The sequence below is a fragment of the Pterocles gutturalis genome, unplaced genomic scaffold, assembly GCF_000699245.1.
Source record: "Pterocles gutturalis isolate BGI_N339 unplaced genomic scaffold, ASM69924v1 scaffold34273, whole genome shotgun sequence".
NCBI lineage: Eukaryota > Metazoa > Chordata > Aves > Pterocliformes > Pteroclidae > Pterocles > Pterocles gutturalis.
The window spans coordinates 5500-19365 of NW_010121579.1; the positions used below are offsets into that span (position 1 = coordinate 5500).

The 13866-nt window shown below is 36.0% G+C and overlaps 1 protein-coding gene across 1 annotated transcript in view; it reads left to right on the top strand.

The window, feature by feature from the left end:
• The window catches only part of UBL3 (ubiquitin-like 3), a 12561-nt gene extending 371 nt beyond the window's left edge, over nucleotides 1–12190 (top strand). Inside the window, exons 2-5 of the mRNA XM_010077286.1 lie at nucleotides 1585–1693; nucleotides 5310–5396; nucleotides 9929–10006; nucleotides 10422–12190. Of these exons, the coding sequence (XP_010075588.1) occupies nucleotides 1585–1693; nucleotides 5310–5396; nucleotides 9929–10006; nucleotides 10422–10474 (327 nt within the window). The 3' untranslated portion in view covers nucleotides 10475–12190. The remainder of the gene's footprint in view (nucleotides 1–1584; nucleotides 1694–5309; nucleotides 5397–9928; nucleotides 10007–10421) is intronic.
• Nucleotides 12191–13866: the final 1676 nt, after the last annotated feature.

The following is a 13866-nucleotide window of genomic DNA, read 5'->3' on the forward strand; positions in this document are numbered from 1 at the left end:
TTTATCTCCTGTAAGGTTTTTTTTTTGTGTGATTTCCTGGTATGTAGTGATACTCTTACAATGCCTGTGGTGCTTTCTCTGAGACAGCTACCACTTGGCTTCTTTCCTGGGCTAACAGCAGAACTTGTATTTTCTGAAGGATATTAGTGCAGGGCAGGGAAGGGAACCTAGCCCTTTTATGCTAACTCCTTGCTGCACTTGGAAATAAGACTGAATTGTTTTTTGAAGAGGTCATTTTCTTCCTTGACCCTGGAGTGTGCACGATGGTAGAGATTATAATTTGAATACCTCCATTAGGTGCTTAAAGATAGGTGGGATGAATCCAAGCCAAAGCATTCAAGAGAGACTAGACAATCTGTCTGGAAAGCTTTTGAAATAATTGCGGAGAAGGTAACTGAGGCAGGGCTGTCATGTTCGGTGGATATGCTGTGCTGAGATTTTTGACCCTGAAGAAGTCTTGAAAATTGGGGCATCACTGAAAATTTTTCCATTTGTATTTGATCTAGAAAACAGTTTACTGAATTCCAACAAGGAAAGCTTTCTTGCAACTTAACTTAAAACGAGAGCCACAGTTTGAGTGTGATTTGGAAAAAAGTATCCAAGCAGTTAGTATGCTAAAGTCTTGCTAAAAGTTGATGCAATTTAGGCTTGTAGGTCAAAACACAAAAGCAGCTAGACTCCTCCTTGCCATGGGCATTAGTAAGTGCTAGCTGCCCAAACACAGATTGTGACCTTGCTAGCAGTTGCTTGAGAAGCCAATATTTAATCTCTTTTGCATGGTAAGTAATGTTACAGTAATGTTACTTCTTTATACAGGTTATTTTAATGCTGTATGGAAAAGGAATTATATTCAGTAGCTTACAAACAGGAGAGAAAAATTATAGCTGAAGATGCTGATGGTTAGATACAGGAAATCGATGACAGAAAAACTGTGATGTGGTGTGTTACTCTATTGTATGTGGATCTCAACCACTTCACTTGTAGTGAAACACAGTGGTGGAACATAGTTTTGGATTTAGAAGACTAGCAGAGAGATTCAAGTTCTGTGGCAGCTGGGACCAAGGAAAGATGTTGTCTGACTCCCATGTGTTTCGTAGGAGATGCAGTGGATGAGACTAGGGCTGACAAGCATCACACTGGATGGAGCGTGCTAGGGCTCTTTCTGAGGCTCACCGGCTATTCAGGTGCAGGTTTTGGTATTTTTAGTGCTCTGTTTTCAGGTCAATTTTTCAGGTTTATGTTTTTCCCTTCATTCAAGAAGATATGTTGCCAGTGTGTCTTGGCTGGAATTTTTTTATACTCTACTGAAAGCTTTTTTTTTAATGGCATAGTTGATTCAGTCACTACCTATCAGAATATTCTGGTGTTTATCATCAAAAATGTCAGCTGTTAGAATTTAATCTTCCTAGATTATGTGTAAGCAAACAAAATTTTATTGACCTCTCTGGCCCTATTCTTAGCACTATCTTAAAAAGTTTTCTCAAATCACTTTTGACCAATCTTCTTCTAAAGCCAATGGCAACTTTTTAGTAACTTTAAAAAAATAAAATTAAAAAAAAATTGTAATATTGCTTTTTTTCATAGATAAATTTGCGCCTCATCTTGGTAAGCGGGAAAACGAAAGAGTTCCTATTTTCACCAAATGACTCTGCTGCAGATATCGCAAAACATGTGTATGACAACTGGCCAATGGGTGAGTACCTGGGTGGCTTTGGCTTCCCTGTATTTTCAGACTGAAGTGTCAATAAACCAGTATGTCTCTGTTCTCAGCATGCAAATTAAGTATGTTTATTGTGTATCTGGGCATAGATTGATGTTGAAAGACAAATGTCATTTTGCCTTCTTTTACCCTCTTTCTTTGATTGGGCAGATTTTTAGGTGTCTGGGCTATTTCTCACTTTATTTCTAAAATTTGCTTCCCCAGGCTGAAGTAGTTCTTTCCCTGTCTTCAGCCACTTTTCTTGATCAATCTTGTTAGAGGATCTAGTAAGTGTTAGGAAATGTTGGAGGTATAAAACATTTTATGTGAGGACAGCTAGTGTAAAACATGGCATGTCACAGGAACGAATTAATGAAATTGAGTCTGAAGTACTCTTTGCTTACTGCCTTATCTTGGAAAGGATCTCTAGTAATGATATTTTTCCAGGAAAAAAATCAAGTATAAAAGAACATTTTAAGAGGCATTAGAAGACCAAGGGAAACTGAGGTTGTTTGTGTGAATGTATTTGGTGTTATGCAGGAGTACTAGCTTTGGAAAATGGAACTGAAAACTTAAGATATATATTCATGTATGTGAATAGTTCCACAAAAACAAAGTGCTTCTGTTCTCCCAGACTATGATTTCATGGGAAAATAGCCAAAACAGACATAGCATTACATACAACGAAAGAAAATGCTTCTTTTGGTACAGGACTTCATTTGAGTCACTGTTTTGATGTTAAAAAAGACTACTATTTACACATACTAAAATGTTGCAATATCTGTTTCTGTGGTGCCTTTGTCAGAGAGGTAGGGTGGATAATAATTCATGCCAAAAAGTTAGTGTTGATAATCCGTATTTTAGGATTTTGAGGTCAGGAAGAACAGGGTTGCAGGGGACTTGTTTACTGTTCGTTTTGCTGGAATGCAGCATTATATATTTGTTAAAATATGTAATGAAGGAGGAGGTTTTTAGTCCTCTGAAGTGTTAGGTATAGATGTACAATACTTTTACACTAAGAAATCTAGTTGATGAAGCATTTGTGTAGCTACTGTACATATTTTAATGTGTGTCTATAACATAGTTGTCATGACCAAATGTTCTTTGTGTACAGTTATCTGAACTAGTAAAGGCTGTTTTTTTTCTTACTCAAGTTTATTCCTGAACATGTGGTCTCATGTTTCCAGTCTGTGAAGAGCTTGAAGGTTGCAGATTCTGAGTTTAGAGTTGGGAAGAAACACAGACTTCAAAGTCTCTTTTTTAAAGAAAAGGAGAACTGGCCATGGAAGCCTCAGTTCAAATACCTGCTGTCCTGAGGGAGCGCTCTAAATCTTGATGAATATTTAATTACCTGTGCAAAGAAGAGTAGTGTCAATTTAAAAGACTGAGGAAAAATCTACTTCAGAATAGCGTATCGGTTTTCACAAACAGCCCACTAGCTGTTTTCAGACTTGAGAGTGCTCTTCTTTGCCACAGGACTGAGAAATCTTGGTGAGAACTAAAGTTTCCTTGAAATAGAGATGGTATGAAACGATTGTTTTTACCACCATTTTGACTTATCGTGATCTTGTAGGGGAAAAAGTTGTGAAATATCCTCAGTCACATGCTGGCAGGATTAAGGCAAGCCTCTCCTCCCCTCTTTTGGCAATACAGTTGTTAATTAAGGATCTCTTGACTTGCAGTGAAAATGCCGAATCTATATTAAAGTATACCATCTGCGTAAGTTACCTGTTCTCTTCCCCCACCACCCCATTTTTTTCTAAATACTATTAACTTTTTTCTTGTACAGCAATTATCTACTGAACTTAAAAAAAAAAAAGTAAATATTTTCTCCTTGGCTCATTTAGTCGTCAGTGGAAATTAAAATATGAAATAATGTCAGAAATAAATGTTTCAGACTGTCAGCCAAGATGTAAAAATTAAAAGGATGTGTAAATTGGCAGTTTAACACTGAGCAAATACCTGTGCCAAAATATAGTCTGTCTTTTTTCATTGCTGTTTTCTGTCATTATGGCACTGTAAACAGGCTGAACTTCTCCTCTTTACAGCCATAGTATAAGTGCAGTTTAGACTATATGGAGTTTAAAAAAAAAAAAAAAAATTGGTAACTTCCAAAAAAATAGTTTATCCTCACAGGGTGATAATTCTGATCCTTAACATAGCCCACATCACAGCATAGCAAAAAGGGCATGTGCTTGAATTGGAAGACAATTGAATCAGACCCTGAGTGGAAACACTTGAAATTCAAACAGCTTTGGTTGCCTGATTTGATGTCACCGTATAAACTAGGCACATGGCAGCACCCGGAGATGTTGCAGCCCCTGCTCTTGATACCAGCCCTGCCTCCGCCGTGTTCTGCGCAGCGCCGCGGCTGCGATGGCTCCTGCTGCCCGCCCCTCTGCCTGATTGCTTTTTCACACCAGATGCCTCTCCTTACACTTCACAGCCGTGGCTTTTGTTTTAAATGCTTCCTCTTCTCCTCTTTCAATTTCTTCTGTTTTTGTGGTGCCAGTTGCCACTGTCTGTGTGTTAATTGTATGTTCCCAGTGAACAGGTTGCTTTCTGTTGCCTGGCGTGATCCCTTGATGAATATTCATTTTGGTATATAAACACTACAAAAGCAGAAAGAGAGAACATTTGTGAACAGCTGTTACCAGATATCTGGTCAGCTAAGAGACAGAAGACACTGTATTCCCAGAGAGCCTGTTTAAATTCAGCATTTCAAGGTTTTATGATATTTGTTCTGAAGCCAAAGTGCAGATTTATTTGTTGTTCACATTGTGACAGGGAACAATAAAAGAGTAGGAAAAGATCATTTAAACTTATAAATGATTGATGGCGGCTTAAGCATTATAGGAAATGCATCATAGGAGAATGCACGCTTGCTTTTCCTGAATCACTGTTTGCTACTTAAAAACATCCACAAATTGTCCTTTGAGAAGTTCCTTAAAATGTGTCAGTCAGTGTCTGCTCTGTGAGAGCTCTCTTTTCAGGCTCTCCACAGCAACCATTCAGGGATGCTCAGGTCACTGCCTGCTCTGGACATTTAACTGGTTGCATCTGGCCATCATTGAACTCTGCTGAGCAGCTTGCAGAGCGTTTGCAGTGCTGTGATCTAAGAATCCTATTTCAAGTGACCCATCACATGGGCTTTTCACTGTTTGTGTGGCTGCTTTGCATTGCTGGAGAAGGGCTCCAGTCAGACAATTAGCTGGCGAGGAGGAGTATGGCTTGAGAGTCTTCTGAATGGGAAGAAATAAAGGCAGTTTTAGCCAAGTGGGTACTAAGCCTCAGGAAGCTACTTGCATTTATGAAATATTTTGTGTAGGACTTGTATGTGTGCTAAATATCTCATGCAGTCTGTGAAGTTATTTATACTTGCAGGCAAAAAATTATCTGTTTCGATGCCCAATGTCAAGGAATAAATTAAAAAATAGATTTCAGGAGTGCTAGCCTTGAATTACATTTCTGTATCTTCAGCCTAGGCTCTCCCTTCTGTATCTCATGCAAGAGAGTCCTGTTCTCAATTTTCTTCCTGGGTGAAGGTGAGAGAAATAACAAAAGATGTTTTTATTACAATGTAACTGAAATTTCTCTTGCTGGTTTTCAGATTGGGAAGAAGAACAAGTCAGCAGTCCAAATATCTTGCGACTTATTTATCAAGGGAGGTTTCTTCATGGCAACGTGACACTAGGAGGTATGAAAATAATTTTCATTATCCATGTCACAGTCAGGCAAAGAGGATATTTATTTGCAGTGCAGTAAATACTACTTTACTGTTCAAGATCACAGTATGGCTTGCTATATGCTATTTTTCCTCTGAATAGAGTGACATTGTATCTTATTGTGTATTTTTCCATTTTGTTACCACTAGTTGTTAAACTTTGGGAGGTGCCACCTGGTAAACTAAGTCTCTTGCATAAAGAAGCATTAATGCTGCTTTTGTTTGTGTTCTTTCTAAATGGAACATTTTGTCCCACATCTCTTACACTGTACTTGCAGGGTAACCTTCTTCATAAATGTCTTGAGTATTTTAAAATGTTTGATAAAGATTATGATAATTGGTTAAACAATACTTTAAATCTTAGTGCAATGAAGGAAGACACCCTATGAATGAGAATGAGAGGAAGCATTCTTGCTGTCCAGTGCTCTCCCAGGGATACAATTGCATAGTTATGTGAAAACAAAAGTAAATGGCTTCACTTCATATGCTCAGGAAATGCAATTCAACTATGCCCCCTTGTGGCAAGTTTTTTCCTGCAATTACATATTTTGATGGGTATCTTTGATAGAGATATGACACAAATTTGTAACAATAATCTTTCCTTTTGTAGATAAAAGTTGCCAAATGTGATTATCAACTATTTCAATGACAAAACAAAAGGAGGCTTTCTTCTCTGTGCCAGTTTAAAAATAAATTAATACTCCTGCTTCCTCTGTGTGTTCAGATTGTTCATGCATTTGAGTGCAATGTAGAGGGGAGACTATAATACAAAATCACCAATAAAATGTTTTTGAAGTTAAGGTGAACCTGAAAAGAATATTTCTGGACTGCTTATTGTGGTTTTTCCATGAAGAAGTGACTGGGATGATAGCCATTGATTTGCTTTCTACCATTACTGATGTTGGCTAGTGATGTACTTTTAGAATAGATTTACTCTTCATATAAATCAATTTTTAATGCTGCTATATATACAAACAAGATCACTATCAATTCAGCTGGGAGAACTCTGAAATTTTTATTCACTCTTTAATTTTTATGTTTACCAGGTGCCAATGAGTGTAGCTAGTAGCAGTTGGAGTAGGGTTGAAAGACAAATCTTAAGTCTTGGATAATCTCTGCAATTATAGAAATGTTAGTCTTACCCTACATTTTCCAGGCAGGGTTAGCAAAATTAGATTTGCTTTGTCATTCAACTCTAGGTATTGCTCTTGACCACCATGGCTTATTCCCTTTAGTGACATTTGTCTAAATACAAAGCAACTTTGAATATTTGTTTAATACATTTACTATATTGTTTAACGAGTTAAGCTGAAAAATAATAGCTGTGTGCTTTTGACTCTTACATCAACTCAGGTCTATGGATTTTGAACGCTTACTTGGGTTCAGGGCATTTTAGTTCATTTGTAATCATTCGTGCATTGCAAGTTGGACATCATTATTTTACCCTAAGGATCTTACATGCATATGAGTGTTTTTCAAAGATCTTTCTGTTGCTGTATTGTTTTAAGAAAAAAAAGCCCTAAAACATTGGCTTGCTTCAGCACTAATGAAGTTATCTGGAGTAAGATTATACAGCTGAAAGGGGAATGGCAATTCATGAAGCAGCCTGAAAAGACTTGTATTTTGGTTTGTGGGGTTTGTTAGATGTAACCCTAAGTGAACTAGTTATCTTTAAAAGCAGGGGGGTGTTTCTTGCTAAATACAATACTTAGTTTCTTACACTGTTATAACACAGTTCCATTAAGCTTTTCTATCTGCAGCTCTCTATAAATGAGTTATAGCACTTAGTGTTTTATTTGCTTTAGGTGATTGTGAAATATTGATTGGAATTTGGACCTACTGTGTGCAGAAAGTAACTTTATCAACTAGTGAAACAAAAGTTTCCAAGGAAACAGTTTGATATTTTCTTTTTAACTGGAGTCCATTTTTGTTCAGATTTAAAAATGACATTGTAATGTTCAAATTATAACCTTACATGTCTACATAGTGTCTTATGAATTTGAGAGCTACAAAGCATCAAACAATGACAAATTGATAGGAAAATTGGCTTTCGAGTGGTAAATTTTATTTTAAAGAAACCAGCTCTTTTGCCAGCTTCTCTGAATGGACTGTCACTACAAGAACAGTAGAGCTAATGGCATTAGAAGTGGTAAAGAAAAACAGACCCCTGTGTAAAGCTTGCTGTGCCACTCTTGCCTGTAGTACTTGGGCCACAGTGTTTTGCTGTGTTCTGCCCGTGTGAAGGGTTGGGGAGTAAGCTAGCGGGGCAGAGTCTGTTGTTCAGCCTCTAATAGGAAGTTTTGTCCTTTAGCTAAATATTTGGTCTGCAGTTTGCATTTGAAATAATATTAATTAGGGAGGTGAGTACATAATTAACAGTTCTCAGTTTCTTGTTAGATAGTGGAAATCTGTAATGTTTCACTTCCTTACTTGTTGGGGAAGGGAAGCCAACCCACCTTGTGCCATATGCATACCAAAAGAGGGGGTGAAAATTAAATTCTGACAATAGGAACTCTGGGGAAAAAAGTGGAATTAAACAGATGGGAAAGGAATTTTAAAAAGTTTAGTTTAAGTGAGAAAGAAGTTGAAAGAATGAAGACAAGAGGAAGAAGGGATTACTGAGCATAGGTTGGGGTCCTCAGATTCTGTCATGGTGCTCCAAGCAAGAAGCTGGAAATTGCTAATAAGAACGTGTGTGAACTATGCAAACTACTATCTGAAATTAGTTAATTGAAATATTAGCATACTTTTGCTTGATTACTGTAAATAATTAATCTCCACAGCTCAAGTCTTCTCAAGTGTCTTGATATTATAAAAGATGTCCCTAATGTGATTAGTTTGTAATATTTTGCTCTTCTTGTAATGGCTTCTTGAGAGTTTATGTCCTGAAGACAATCCTTTTCCATTGAGTTTCACAGACTGTTAATATGCTCTTTGCAGAGCTTTCAGTTGTATCACAGAATCAAGTACCCAAAATACTTCATCCTTGTCAGACTTTAAGCTGTCAGTAGCTTCTAGTTGCAGGCACAGGCAGTGCTTCAAGTAAAGTGAGTGACTTTCATATCTGACTTTCTGTAGAGAACGCTCTTACCAAAGTACAGCTACTTCAAAGAAGCTTGTGGATCTGTGTATCCCTCTTTATGCTTACACCCGTGTTTTAATGATAACCTGCATTTTTTCAAACAAACACATAGGCAATTAACATTATTTAATAGTGATGTTGTAGCTAGGCTTGTATTGAATACACGTAATAACCAAATACTATGTTTATGTATTTATTTTTTATTTCTGAATTTTGAATCTATGCTGCAGTGATTAAAATAAAGAGGCATTTTTCTCTTCAGTCCTCTTTGGGTTTATTGGACATTATTCATCTATTCACTTAAAAAGCCTTGGTGCATTGTATGTGAAAACAGAAGTTGTAAATTGAATTTGAGAGGACAAATTCTACTCAAGGCAGAATGATTTGTGTATTTCGGGCTAAACCCTTGTTACATTTCTCACTAACTTTTTTTCTTCTATAAGGGGAAGGGAGTACAAGACTTAGAGAGCATCTTTACGTTTCTTAGAAAAATTATCAAGAAAATATGCTTAATCTTAGGAGCTGGATGCTTAATCTTAGGAGAGGAAACAAAAGTAAAGTTATGTAAAGAATTTATGAAAGTAACTCCCCTCACCCCAGATAATTGGAAGTCGTCAAAGTTCAGAATTTTGAATCCAGCAATGAGAATCTGCTAAATATGAGCAACAGAGAATCCTTTCATTTCAAGGAGAGTAGAAGTTTTGATAAATATTATGCTACAGTGCTAAAACCATAAATACAGCATTGTGTTGGTGTACTTAAATCAGAATGTGAAAATTATCATTTTAGTTTCAGCAACAAGCAGAACGAATTGTGGAAAGCTCCAATTTTGTTATTTTGTGTTACTAAAGCTCACAAAAGGCATAAATGTGAGAACTACTGTATCTGATTTAAAATGTTTCAAATTTGATATTTTTCAAATGTAGCTGATATTACAGATTAATATTAAAAGGCACGATGCAGACATTTTGTATTTCAGAAAATCTGTATCATGGATTAAAGTGTGTTTTGGGAAAATGTGTTTTGCTGTAATGACTCTGTGTTTTGATGTCTCAGGAGTAACAATTTAGTGGCTGAATTAGCCACTTTTTTGCATCCGTAACAATAAAAAGTGCTTAGCATCTGAGTCTTGGCATGAATGTCCACTTCTACTTTTACTCAAAAGAGGAAGGCTCAGTTTCCTAACAGGAATATCATGTCTCTAAGAACACAGTGTTTTAAGGGTTTATTATCGGGTCCCAAGACCCTGATCTACAAAACTTTAGCCAGAAATGCCTTTATAGATCTATTTAGTAAGTAGTTCAAACTTAACAGTGTGAACTTTTGAACAGATGCTAATCCAATTATAATTAGTTTCAATTGAGTATTTTGAAGAAGACAACTGCTGTAATGTATTAATAAATCTCCCTTTCTCCTTTTGCAGCATTAAAACTTCCTTTTGGCAAAACAACAGTGATGCATTTGGTGGCTAGAGAGACATTGCCAGAGCCAAACTCTCAAGGTATGCTGTGCGCTAGAGGTATTTCTTACTGACGTACATGGCAAAGCAGTCAGATCTCTTATAAGCTTTTTGAGTATTTCATAGTAAAGTCAAGTCCTTGTGGTCTTTTGTGAAGCAAGTAATGGAATGCTCTTGTACATGTTGTTTATTAAAAAACCCCAAGAAATTAACCTTCAGGTTTAGCATTTTTGTAGAATGCAGAAATTTACTCAAACTTTGAAAGCTTTTGTTTTTATTGTTAAAAGCTACTGATTTATTTTTCAGTTATGTATGCATGTGTATCACAATAATAATAAGAATTTCTTTTTTTACTTAAAGTAATAAAAAACATGTTTGTGTCAAGCACACTAACTCACAGAACAACCCAATAGCTTTACAAATGGCATGTAAGCAAAACTTTCTTCTTGCTCCACAGGTCAAAGGAACCGTGAAAAAACTGGAGAAAGCAATTGCTGTGTAATCCTGTAAACCCTGTTAGCTTTACCTGCTAAGTGTGATGTAATATAGTCTTTGTCTTTCATGCTGCTGGAATAGAAGAGGCCCTACCTTGCTTCAGACACCTGTAGGAAGAGCCTGTCTGTAAATCCATGGAACTGAAATATTACACGAACACTGTCTCAATAGTCTTTTTTTTTTTTTTTGAAGAGAAAGATCCATGAACACTTTCATTGTTTTGATTTTTCTAATTCCTGCTTTTTATTTGTTGAATAATTTTAACAGTACATCAGTTCTTGAAAGAATTCAATCTGCAGAAAGGTTAATGTGTTCTTTTCCATAGCAGGAATCATTTTGCTACCACAAATATCTCCATTAACCAGATCTAACCAGTCAAGCTTTCTAGATGCAATTTGCACTAAATATGGTTGACAGTATATTTCTCATGAACAATCTCTAACAATATTTGAGACACCTAGAAATAACCTAAAATGTATAATGCAACACTGGAAAATAGTATCTCTATAATTAAAACAAATCTCACTTATGGCCAAATCAAAGGAAAAACTGTTAAGTCAATTCTACCGAAGTCAACCTTGGTGGCCGAACTGGCACAGAATACTGACTAAACCAAGTCTAACTATATATATTTTCACTGCAACAAACAAAAAAAACTATGTGCCTGTAATTTAAAAGCACTCTGTAGAGGGCTGATGAAACAGATTTTTTCGTTACTGCGTGCGCTCTGATCTCGTACGTTAGTTGAGTGCTTATTCGGACAGCACAAACAAGTGCAGAGAGTGCATTTCCTAGCCTTAATATGGGAGGGGTAATTTCCTGTAGTTCATAGGCTTTTATTATTGTGCATAAATGTTAGAAAACATAATTTGCTAATCAATTTTATGTATTTGAATATTGGCAATTGGTGTTTTTCAGTCATTTTCTCATCTGTACTTTAGTGTCCAGTGTCATGCTTACTCATTAGAGACTTCAAAAGAATTATTAAAGTTTAAAAAGCAAAAAGAAAAACCTCTGCCATAGTACTAGTTTTGTTTCTTTACGTAATCTGCATTTGGTATTAGTGCTTGCAATTGTATTAAAATCAGAAGCTGATTTTTGAAGGCATACATAATTAAAAAGGATGCCATTCTTTTATTTCATATCAATAATTTAAACGTTGATATGCTAAAGAAATTTGCACAGCACTAAAGCATGAGCTAGTTTCATCTAAACCTGTAAAAATAAAAATAAATAAAAATTAAAAAATATAAAAGATTTTATATTTTTTCACTGGGGAGGAATTCTTCCTGGGTGAAATTACAAATATGTGTAGAATATATTTAATAAAAAACTTATAAAATACATAACTATAGAACTTAAATATAGATTGGCGTGTAGTATAATAGAACAATATTCCATATAAATAGCTTAGCCTTTAAAAAAAATGAGTCACAGGTTGACATTGTGTTCTGTACGTAAGTGTCCACAACTCTTACAGATGTTCTGTGTAATCGTTTTTTGAATGATTGGCATCATTCAAATGTAATCAGGTTATTTTATTCATTGTTACTGCTTTGATGAAATGCTTTATATGCAGTAGATTTACAAAAATATTGTTCATACTGATCAGAATTAAATTTGTATAGAGCAGAGTTTTAAAACAAATTGTAAATAGCACTAAACATTTTCTTTCTGCAACCTGTACTGATAGACTCTTCTGTAAACTAAATAAAAGAATATCGTAGTGCATTTTGGTGGTGTTTTAAAGGTTGTACTTGGGTCTGTAACTACTTTTAATACTACTTGTTAATCTGGAAACTAAGTAAGGATTGCATTTTATTTATTTAAAAAAAAAAAGGAGGGGGGCAAAACCTGCTGAAAACTGCTAATGGGATATATCACTTCAGTATTGTTCTCCTCTCGTGAAAGAAGTGGGTGAGAGATTTTTTTCTGTTGGAGAAGAATACGAGGACGGACAGTTGCAGTTGCAAATGTACAGCCTTGACACACTCTGGTGTACCTCTCAGAAGTTCTGTGCTCATACTGTAAGTTTATGTGGTCTTCATGTACTTAGAGGAAAGAGCATGCACATACCCCTTAGGGTGTTGGGAACTGAGATGACAGCACTGTTACGTGCTCATTGCCTAAATGAATCTGGGGGAGAGGGAGGGGATTTCCTTTTACTCTGCAATGTAGTTGCTAAATAAGTAACCTTCTTATTAAAAAAAAAAAAAGTAAAAAAGTTTGATAAACATCAGTTTCAGAAACCTACTAAGAGCATATTGTCATCTTTATCTTTAAAAAGAAACTTCCCATTTCCAAAATGCTGACCACCTAAGTAATGCTGACTCAGATGGGAAATGGCTACGACAATACAAGAAAAAGAAATGGGCTGAGGCAGGACATGTGTTCTTAGTTAAACAAGTCTTTCAGATGCATTGATTTTGAAAAATGAGTGTTTGAAATGTAATCTTGGTTTGAAAAAGTAATTAGGTATTTAATACAGTATAAATATATGAAAATTCAGTAGCTTCTAGTTGAAATATTTGGCAAGCTTCAGTAGCAAAGTATGTGGAGTTCTCTTTTGTTGAGATGAATAAGATGCATGTATGCACATGTCCAAGCAAATCCGTGAATGCTGCTTGGCATTTAAAGCGTGAGCTTGCCAAAATAACTCCCACAGAAAGCAGGTAGAACCGTTGCCTTAATTTTCCTGCAAATTGTCAGAGTTCTGCCCAGTGCAGAGCACTTCTCTTGTGGTGTGAGGCTGGTGGAAAACTGGGGGGGAGAATTGCTAAAAGATTTATGCTTTTTCCTTGTATATTTTGTATTGTAGATTGTATATTTGCCAAAACAAAAGTAGTAGCTCTTAATCCGAGATTCCTCAGCCTTGCTAAAGTTCACACTTATGCTTCTCTTCTGTGTTGATTGGAGTCAAAAGGATGCTTGCAGCTCATAAAGATTAAAGCTAAGTCTTTATGGGGTCAGGCTGTTGGATGGTCTGATAATATGCTGAAGAGTTTGACATTTGATTTTCATTGTTAGATAGAAATTATATTTTCCCTATGGATGGGTTAATAGATGTCATGAAGGAGGGGAAGGAGAAGATGAATTGGAACTCTTCCTATTCTGAAATATGAAGGGACCACATCTGCCTCCCATACCATTGCGTCAAATTAATATTCACACATGTGAGGAATGATATCTGGTAGCAGTGGAAGTATTCAGTAACTTCTATTTCTTAAATGATTTTAGGGATTAGCTGAGCTCCTGGAGGAAGAAAGTATGACCACTGTAATGTTAAAGGCTTTGCTAAGGTGCTGCATCGATATTAATCCAGTGTTGATCTCTGAAGTCTCTGAATACCTTTCCTTAGTATGCTGCATTTACAACAGGAGGAGCAGTAATTTAATTTAGAAGATAAA